Source organism: Aptenodytes forsteri, unplaced genomic scaffold (assembly GCF_000699145.1).
Source record: "Aptenodytes forsteri isolate BGI_AS27 unplaced genomic scaffold, ASM69914v1 Scaffold255, whole genome shotgun sequence".
Taxonomy (NCBI): Eukaryota; Metazoa; Chordata; class Aves; order Sphenisciformes; family Spheniscidae; genus Aptenodytes; species Aptenodytes forsteri.
The window spans coordinates 4,514,135-4,524,630 of NW_008794888.1; the positions used below are offsets into that span (position 1 = coordinate 4,514,135).

At 47.6% G+C, this 10,496-nt stretch overlaps 1 protein-coding gene across 1 annotated transcript in view; it reads right to left on the bottom strand.

The window, feature by feature from the left end:
• Positions 1 to 1,149: 1,149 nt before the first annotated feature.
• CNOT9 (CCR4-NOT transcription complex subunit 9) overlaps positions 1,150 to 10,496 on the bottom strand; it is a 13,687-nt gene continuing 4,340 nt past the window's right edge. Inside the window, exons 4-8 of the mRNA XM_019470909.1 lie at positions 7,027 to 7,136; positions 6,131 to 6,240; positions 5,076 to 5,174; positions 2,488 to 2,579; positions 1,150 to 1,776 (exon numbers count right to left, since the gene is read on the bottom strand). Coding sequence (XP_019326454.1) covers positions 1,608 to 1,776; positions 2,488 to 2,579; positions 5,076 to 5,174; positions 6,131 to 6,240; positions 7,027 to 7,136 — 580 coding nt within the window. The 3' untranslated portion in view covers positions 1,150 to 1,607. The remainder of the gene's footprint in view (positions 1,777 to 2,487; positions 2,580 to 5,075; positions 5,175 to 6,130; positions 6,241 to 7,026; positions 7,137 to 10,496) is intronic.

Here is a 10,496-nt window from a genome sequence, read left to right on the forward strand (position 1 = left end):
CAGACCCCCCCCCCCCCCCAAAATCACCGCTCGCCCTCCCCAAGAGACCAGAGCAGGAGCAATCTGTGCTGACTGGGGTTTTATTATTTATTAATCCGAACTTAGAGAAAGAAAAAAAAAAAAAACCACAAACCAACCAAAACCAAACAGAAGCATTTTCAGGCCCTGTCAAGGTCAGGGTGGAGGGGAGGGAAAAGAAGGCAATGGTTATAAAATGGGACCCCGGGGTCAAGGAAAAGGCCGTGCTCTGCCCTTGTGATGCAAGGCTGCGACGGGAGGAGGGAAGGGAAACGAGACGGGATTTAAGACACTGTTGGCACGACACGGCAGATGATCAGCAAAATGGGCTACTCGAGGAGGGGGGAGAAACCGAGTAGCTGCCCAGGCTTGCCTGCAGCCAAGCGCAGGCTCCGCAGCAGCAGAGCCCGGGAGCTCCTCAGCTGCCTCCGAGCTCCCGCCACGGCCGCACTAACCCCTCGGCGCAGGGAAGGCAGGTAAGCATCTGCTGGTCCAGTTTAATTGCGGTGGGGCCGAGGCAGACGCCAAGGCAGGTTTGAAAGCTCAAATGGATGCAGCTGCTGGCAGAGATGAGCTGGAGGAGGGGGGGAAAGGGAGGGGGGCCAGGACTGAGAGACGCCTGGCAGGCAGCAGCGGGCACGGAAGCCGGCATACCTGGAGCCCGCAGGATGTCGCTCCCAGCTGTCCCGCGGCAGAGGATCATCGGTCGGTGGCCTGCCGACCACCACAAGGCAGGTTTCCTAACGCTGAGCTCTGTTTGATGAGCCAGCCAGCAGCCCCGCTGGGCAAGAGCTGGGCTAGATGGGAGGCCAGCACACATCAGCCCCCGGCCGCTGGTTAGCTGCAGGAGCGCACTATTTACAGCACAAGAGCCACAGTCCTGCTGTCTTCTCCTCCCCCAGAGCCCTGGGAAGCACGCTTATGACGCGTGGGTTCATCGCACGTAATCCACCCCTCCTCTTGGGGCAAGCACCGTGGTGGCCCGGCTCCAGCCACTGCCTCCGCGCCAAAGGGAAGGAAGAGAGAAGCTCGCTGCGCCAGCCGGATGCAGAGCCAGGAGCAAGGATGTGCTGGCAGGGAAGAAAGCTGTCCCTGGGCTACCTGCAGCTGAGCAGCAGTCTTAAGAGGGGATAAAACAACTGGATCGGCTTTTATTCAGCTTACTCATCTAAACAGACGTGTAAACAAGAAGTGACAAGGAACTGGAGGGACGTGGCACGCACACCCCGTGTCACACGCCACTTGGGTGGAGGCTGAGCTAGCTGGAAGAGCAGACATCCGCACCACCCCCTGCCTGGCGGTGGGGGGAGAGATGCCAGCCAAGCCTCCTGGAGAGACGGGGATCTTTACAGATTGTTTTTATTGATTTTTTTTTTTTTTTTTTTTGAAGCTGTAGTATCAGCATTTGCTGGTGTTGCGATCCCCGGAGGCATGCTGCACTGCTACAGAGCAGCCCTTTGGCTGGGTGGGATGGTCCGACAGGCCGGCAGCCAGCTGGCGTGCCCAGTTTGTTGCGGAAGAGGTCACCTGTTCCTGGTTCTTTGTAAACCTGAGCTGTTTCTTCCCCGGTCCCCCACCTCCCCCAGCAGTCATTGCGGAGGAAGAGGGATGCCCCGTGGGTCAGTGACTTGACCCTCTTGCAGGTTCTTGACGAGCTGAGCCAGCCAGCGCTTTGTGGTGGTGTCATCCTTCAGGACCTGGGCGAAGGTGGTGTCCTTCAGTTGGTCAGGAAGGCACTGCCTGAGAGCTTCACGTGCCCTACATCAAGAGACAAGAAACAGGGCCCAACAAATAAACTCACAGGGGCAAGAGGGGAGCAAACCCCACTGGGGACACGGCGCTCCTTTGCCTGGGGGTCTCCCTGGCAGGGCCAGCCAAGGAAAGCACCAAGCAGCAGCACCGCAGCACGTGGCGCTCGGCCAGCCAGCACGGCTCCCATCCCTCACGCTAGACCCCCACCAAGCCAACCCCTGTGCCCTGACACCTGTCAGTCAAGAGCAATGTGATGCCAGGAAAGGCCGAGACAACAAATGCATACCCAGCGGCTTTGGGCAGAGCTGCCGATCAGCATGAAATCGGTTTGTATTCCCTCAACTGAATTTCATCTATTGGCTTCTACTGCTAACAGCCCACACGATGCAGAAGCGAGAGAGCAGAGCGTACCTTCCACCTCAGTCCCTCCCTCATACCTAGTTCAAGCTACATTTGAGCTCAGGCAGTCGTAACCTGCACAGCTTGAATCTGCACAAGCCCCAAACAGTCACTGTTTCTCCCACATACCATAAAAGCTCCTGGGACTAGCAATAAAAAAACAAACAAACCAAGAAATCCACCCATTTTCCACAGTGAGCTAAGGCTGACATAAGGACAGACAAGGAACCTTGACTCTCCCCGAGTGGGCACTGTGGAGAAGAACTGTACTTCCAAGGGAGCGGGAGAAGCCCCTGCCCAAACTCCTAAAATGCTTACCTGGGGTTATCGGAAAGGCGAAGGTAACAGCGGACGACATGTTTCAGTAGCCGTGCCGACGGCTCCTTGGAGAGCTGCAGGACCATTTTACCCTGTTTGACAGAGGCCAGTGCCACCAGTTAAAGTCTTTGTAAGAACAGCTTCACAATCAGCAGAGACTGGGAAAGACCATTACATCACTCGCTCTGGCTTCCCACACATCACAGCCCATTACCTTTCATCTCGATACCCCCGCATGGAGCGCAGCACTCTGCTTGCCAAGATGCCTTTGAGAAGAGCAGCTAGCCACGACTTGGAAAGGATTCTCCCAGCAGCTCAGGGAAAGCTTGTCTCATCTCTATTTGGTTTTTACCTCCCCAGGACTGCTTAGTGGTCCAACTCGCTGCTAGATTAAAGAGAACCTGGGGTTTCCCTCTCATGGAGGAAGGCGAACGTATCCTGCACGCTTTGATAAGCTCAGGCTGAGTCACCCCGTGAGGTGTGTTCCCAAGCTCTGCAACACTCCCCGTTCTGTTCTGCGCTGCCTTCATTTCAATGCCCTTTTAAAACGTTAACAATAGCCTGGGAAGCCATGCCGAAGGACTGGGCTCACCCACACCACATATAGTAAGAGCCACATCTGGTCTTAACACGCACCCAAGAGTTGTATTTTCTCTTTCTGCCACATCCCTCATTAAGCCACTTCTGGGAAGCAAGAGCAGGGCAGATCTCCCCGGCCCAGCCTCCGTTTCTCACACTACGTAGGACTTTGCACATGGTTGCACCTTTGAATGCACCCAGCCTAGCGAACAGTGCGGATGCCTTCACGCGCCTGCTTTGAAGGAGTTTAACAGTCTGCTTCCTCACATTTAGGAAACAACCAGCTCTGCCCAACAAGTTGGGTTTTTTCCTGTAAAACTACATTGGCTAGCACTAACCATTTTCCTCATTAGCCAAATTCACCTGTATTTGGGTATTCAGGCAGTTAGCAATTAGCAGGTCCCCCTCATCTGCCCTTTTGCAAGCTTCCTGTTCTCAGTAATTCCCCGGGATACCAATATTTCTTCGAAATAAAGAACAAGCTCCTCAGACAGCTCCTGGATGGGAAATACTAACTTGCTCTTTTAAAAGCATCTAATACTTGCTAACATCTTACTCAGTTATCAGCAGACAAGGAAGTAAATCATCACCCTCATGAGACAGGAGTACACCATCCCGATTTTTGAAATAGAGAACAGAAATGTCTATGAACATTTTCATCTTTCTCCGTACCGCTGTGGAATATTAATCACATCAGTGCTTCACCCCATGGTGGGATTATACCACAGCTAGGATTTCTTCCATGCTAACACAGCTTTACCCACCCACATCCTTCCTTTTTCGTACCCTTCCCAGCCACGGATTCTTCCTTCGTCTCCTTCCCTCCCCTACCCCAGGGTTTCTAATTGTGTCCTTCACTTTGCCCCCAAGTCAGATGTGCTTTCATCAAAGCTGATCCTTTTCTTGAATGCAAAAATCATGTCATATTATGGACATCAGCTCACAATTGTTCATATTCTGCTGTTTGTGGGCGACTTAGGAGGTAACATTTTCTTTATGTTTGGGAAAACAGACAGACAAATAAATATTGCCAATGAAAGCATCAACATTTAGGCACAGAACCAGCACTGCAAAGCGCTTAACTTAATGCTGCACTTCCTTCTCCTGAGACTGCTCTTTAAAAAGCAAACAACCAACCAACCAAACACAAAAGCAGGACAATAGCTATTCCAGGGCAGACATGTATTCCCCTCGGCGAGCTCAAAGATAATAAACCTCAAGTTGGGGCTATTACTCCTGGGATGAACAAATTATGAATACCCAAACTTCTCCTTCACAAGGGACAGGGAATGCACAAAAATTGTCTGCTCTCTCTGTGTTCCAACACAATAATTAGATCATAAGCAGCAGCTAGTAGGAGCCAGGTTCAAAGAGGAAAAAAAGCAGGTTGGCCTTCCACGCAGCAAACAGGAAACCTGTGAAAGTCCTTGGTAAAGGACACTGGATGCAAAAAGTTTCCATGGGTTCAAGGGGAGGATAGGACAAACACTGGGGGTTACTGCATAGAAAACCCACAACTGGCCCCAGAAATTCAAAGCTGAAAATAGCTGCGAGACAGTTACGAGGGCAAGTATCATATATGCTTGTCCTGCTCTTACTCCTTCGCTCAACCTGCTGCTCTTTCAACCTGTTGTGGGAGACGGAGAAGGGAAATGGATCCATGGTCTGAGCTGTGTGATCCTGTGTGATGATAAAATTACATCAATTCACATCCAACCAACAACCCTGAAAACTCTTTTTCTTCTCTGGAGATGTTTACCCGGTTTATCTCGGGGACTTAGTATATTACAACTAATATACGTTCTCCTGACACGCAATCCAGAGATACACAAAGGAAACATGCAGAAGCAGATAGGTACAGTGTCGCAAGCAATAAGCCCAAGAACGATTTGCCTCCCTCATCCTGTGCTCCAGCCAGAGAGCAGTAAAGTAGCTGCCGAAGAAGCTGGCTGCTAGAGCATAATTTTTTCTTTTTTAAAACATTTTTTTAAAGAAACAAATAATCTTACCAGTATCATGGCAACATGGGAAAACCGCTCGTAAGTCTGACAGATATATGCCAGCCCTGTGTCATCCAGAAGGATTTTCTGAAGAATAAACGTAGCAACCTGGAATGGGGAGAAAGCAGAAAAGAAAGCATATAAACAACTTATCTACCCTGAAAAGGGACAGCCTTTGTGCTGTACTCTTTTCAAGGCAGTCCCAGCACTGAAAGGCCTTTCAGCAGGCAGCAAATGTTTTACTCGGTGAAAGTTTAAAGCCAAAAGAAAACGCAGGACACTACACAATGCTTGGCATCTCTGGCTAAAGAAAAGAGCTGGACACAAAGCAGTGTGTACAAGACCACTGGATGCAGGTTGCGTAAGACAGCAACTACTGCCGGGCCGCTCAGGACAGCCTCAGGATTACAGCCACACTACTCTGGTCACAGAGCAAGAAGCAGGAGAAGGATCTGTCCCTTGGCCCTGCCATCTAGACGGCAAGCTGATTTTAGTTTTCATCTTGAGCGTTACCAATTCATCATGAGACATGTGACTTTCTGGAAGAACCTCAGCCAGCTATGCCAGCAGGCTTCACCAGAGAAGCGCGCAAAGACTAAAACTTGCGGCCAGCCTACCTGGGTCATCGGACCAGTCTGACCACAGATCTGAGCTCATGGGGGAAAGGGGCCCCTGATCAGAGGAAACAAACTGGTCCAGTGTGGTGAACATTCCCTTCATCACCACTAACAGCTGCCGCCCAACCTCTGCACTGCGTAGCTACAGCGTTTGTTCTCTCAGGCCAAGGAAAGTTGATCCAGCTCAGCCCTGAAAGTTACTTTGCAGGGCTGCAAAAGAGGAAACGGGTGTTGAGAGCAGCAAGATCTTTCCCAGCAAAACTACCAAGCTCAGGAACTCCAGCTTAGTTTGGTGAGTTTGGTTTGTTTGTTTTTTGAGGAGGTAAAAACTCCACCCAGAGTTGCCCCAGCATTTGCAGCAGGACACCAGCCAACTCTGCAGTTTACTGGCTGCCTGGTCAGTCAGAGATAAACAACAAGAAGTCTTAAGACAAAAAGAGTAGGTACCGTTTTGGAGAGTTCACTGCCAGACTCCATAATGCGTAAGCACAGGGGGATAATTTCTGTTGTCAATAAGAAATTTATCACTTCTTGCTCATCAGTTTTCACCAAGGCCCCTTGAAGGAAAAACAAAAACCAAAAATCAATAAACGGTAAATTGTTCCAAAAAAATTCCACCTTTCAAATAGGGCCTGTGCTGTGTCCTCCCCAGGAATCATTAAGTCTGAATGGCAGGTAGAGCAACTGTCATCCTAAATATGCTGCAGCACGTGGCTGGAGAAAAAAGTGTTTTGGCAGCATAAAAGTAATCAAGCTGGGTTTGGGGGTTGTTTGTTTTTCAGAAAGGGGATGCATTCTTGGCTCTCCCCCAGTAGTAATACAAACACAAGAGGATCATGCCACCCACAGCAACCTCTGGGAAGAAGAAATGCATTTTAAGACCCTCTTACTTTATGCATTGAGAGAGAAATGTTTTGGGCAGAAAGAAGAAAAAAACAAACAGAGTAAGGGGAAGACAGGGCAAATACACCCAAGTCAATCAATGACAAAGACCCAAAGCAAGCCCAGTCTGCACCCACCCATCCCAGTGTCTAGCTGGCTGGGCTGAGGGTGAAGCCACAACAAGCCTGCAGGTGCTTGTACTCACAGGAAACATTTTTGGCAATGCACCCAGACTTCAGTGTTTTCTTATTAGTGAAAAGCCCAGTTCCTACACACTAAGAGGAACCTGCCTCCACAACTGATGGAGAAGGAGCAGCTCCTCCTGTTAATACTACCAGGGCTCACAAGATCCCAATAAAGAGAGACCTGTGATTTTGGTCATGCAGGTCTCTATATCCACAGCATGAACTGCATCCAACTTGATAAGAAACCAGTGCTCCAGCATTAGTCTGGCTGCTTACCAATCACTCCGAGGCTCGTGAGCCGCAGGTACTCAAACGGACGTGTCTTGCTAACTGTGTGCAAGAAGGGGTACAGGAAGAGAGGGATATGAGCTGCCAGAAAAGCCGACCTGTAGGAAAGGGAGAACACCCAACATGAGAGACAAGGAAAACAAAGCGAGCACACAATCCAGCGTTACCATTCAGAGCCTCAGACTATTCCTGACAGACACCATTGCTGCTTCTCCTCAAAAGAGGGTAACAGTTCGTTCTCTGATGGAAAGGTATGAAGTAAATTCCGCACTGGGCACAGCACAAAACCTAACACCTAAACTGCTAGTTACCTGCATCGCTGCTTCCAGCTGACCAGGAACAGAGCATGTCCTGTTGTTTTTATTACCCCTTTCTGCCACCCAGACCCTCTGCTTTGTACATTCACTGTTGCATTTCACCTTGCAGGCTCCCATGGGCAGGGACAGTCAGACACAATGCACGTGCAAAGCCTCTGCATGACAGAAATCCAGACTGGCTGATCTCTAGGCATTACCACAGTTTAAATGTGCACAGCCACCTTTCCCCAAGAGTCCTCACGCTGCCTTCTGACAATGGTGAAAAATACAGACTGCAGGGAGAAACCTGGAGATTGCTCTGCTAGCAGAGGGAAGCTCTCTTGCACAATCATCCAACATTCTTCCTCCGTTTTCAAGTTTCAAACTGTAAATGTAAAGGTGTGTGGCATAAACTACCCTATTTCTTTGGATATCATAGAATCATAGAATAGTTTGGGTTGGAAGGGACCTCTAAAGGTCATCTAGTCCAACCCCCCTGCCGTGGGCAGGGACATCTTCAACTAGATCAGGTTGCTCAGAGCCCCGTCCAGCCTGACCTGGAATGTTTCCAGGGATGGGTCATCTGCAAGCTCTCTGGGCAACCTGTTCCAGTGCTTCACCACCCTCAGCATAAAAAATTTCTTCCTTATATCTAGTCTAAATCTACCCTCTTTTAATTTAAAACCATTACCCCTTGTCCTGTCGCAACAGGCCCTGCCCTTTTATAAGTGCCAGTACCTACTGACCCTCAACCCAGTTAGAACTGCTGTTCTGCATATTCTGTTCGGGAACCTGCTTTATTGTTCTAATCATTGATGTTCTCATGAATTAGGGCTTTAATTTGGATTCCCCCCTACAACAACCTTGGAAAAGCCAAGCTACCTATTAAAATAAACAGTCAGCCTGCATGGCAGTAAATTCCAAACATTTGCTGCTGTCACCCAACCTGGGTTTCACCACAGTACCGGAACATTTTTTGAACTTGCACACCAGAGCTACATGACCAGAAAAATACCGAAGCACTTCGTTGCTTAGAAGCACTGTGGAAAAGCCCTCTTTCTATGCAAGATTTATGAAATCCTTGTTTAAGACTCTGTCCTCTCCTGTTTATTGACATCACACAAGCAATGCACAGGACCACTGACAAGAATGGCAAGGATAGCATAGGTCAGGATGCAACAGAGTATGCCCACAATCTGCTTGCCCTACACTTGCTTCAGACAAGGCTGTCACCCTGCACGAAGCATGGTTCATTTTATTTTTAGAGTTCTGCAGAAATAAGCTTTCCTGCAGAATATACAGTTTCCTTATGGTCTGACAAAATAATACGAACATCGACCCTAAGGTGGGCCAGCATATTCCTCTTTCTTTTCCATCTCTCACAGATGAGAGATTAATTTAAAAAAATAACAAGGCAAGAGATGATAAATATTGGTATGATAAATCTAGGAACAAAAAAACCCACACTTCTCTCTAAACTGGTCATTTTTCCTGTTCTATACCTCGGAATTTCAGCACGCTGAAAGATACAGACTTACACAGACTAGATCGAACACAGGGCCTTCCTAAGGCTCACTGGTAACACATGACACCAGGAGGGCAAGTAAATTAACAGCTGATGAATGAAACCCAATTTCTTCTGATAAATACGCACTAAATCTCAATACATAACTGCACCACCCATATAGCCAGCGTCCGTTTTGAAACAGGAAACTCCACCCTGCCCTCCTGAGAAATGACAAACAATTTGGTGTTTGAAGATCACTTTATCCTTTTAAGGTAACATATATTCGAGGCATTGTTATAAAGTAAGTGATAAAATCAAATTTATCATCATTTTAAGATTCAGTACTGTTACCGTTGGGCAAAACTTCACCAGCAAAAAATAAAATGGATTTTTAATGAATGGTGGGACATCAGATTTGAACATATAGTTCATTTACTTTTCTGCTATATGAACTTTTAAAAAAAATAATTTTTTTGATATGTAGTTAGTCATGAAGCCTCTGTTACAAAAAGTCAGAATAATTTTAATATCACTTTCAAAGCTAAGACAGCAAAAAGGATCTTGACCAAGAGGTACTTGAGACTGAGTCCCTCTTCCTGACTTCTGAAAAGGCTACAGACAATCTCTCTGCTACTATTAAGTGCTTTTATGCATGCCCCTAGCCAGCTTTCAAGAAGAGTTTTGGCTTCCAGAGTGTCTTCAACAAAAGACACGTAAGTGAGCTACAACTCTGTGGGAATCACTAGCATCTTACAATCAGAAGAAAATGTTTAAAAGAAAAACACCACACTTTTTTTTCCACTTTGCTTCAGGATACAAAGAACTAAACGCTTTTTGAGGAAAAAAAAAAGTATATAAAAAGCGTCTTTCAGAAAGCAATCCGGTTCTTCCAGAGGAGAGGGAGATGCCAGCTATGCCAACCCAAGAAGGAGCCAGACTGACAAATACCCACTTCCTTCTCCCTGGGCCACTGCTGTTTTGATGGCAGTCTCCAGATGGAGTACCAAAACCTCTCTAACACCTCTCAAAGGTGCAGCCATTTTGGAGATGAGGAGGACTTACAGAGGCAATCAAATAGCTCTGTAGGCAAAACTTTTGAGGACCATGCCTGAATTAAGTTTAAAATCTGTTTTATGTTGACAGTTTCCACAGCTATGCATGTACTCTTCCTGTGCCGGATGCTGGTTTTTATACTGAAACCCTCGTATGCGTGTAAACCCTGTGCTGCCCTCAATCTTGAATTCTGCACCTTCTGATGCCCTGAGCAGCAGCAGATGGTGGGGAAGTTTCTGAACAGAGTGCTCTGCCCAATACCCAATACCGTGAAATCCATTTATGCCCATACTCACAGATTTACCCTTTTGCAGGTTCCCTTCACACGCCTGTTTGGACAGATCCTGGCGCCCAATCAAGAGACAAACTGCTTCTGGCCAGTCTGAGGCAGGCTGCTCTCGGCAATAATATATTGCATCTCTAATAGGAAGAGCTACACCAAAGGGGAGAGACTCCAGATCTCTTAAGGTGAAACCTTAAAATTAATGAGGAAAAAAAATAAACTGTTTTATCGAAACTAGATAAAGTGTATTTCCTATTAGGCAAGCACAAGACTTAGTAATATCATATTACTAAGTAATATGTAAATAGTAAAATCATAT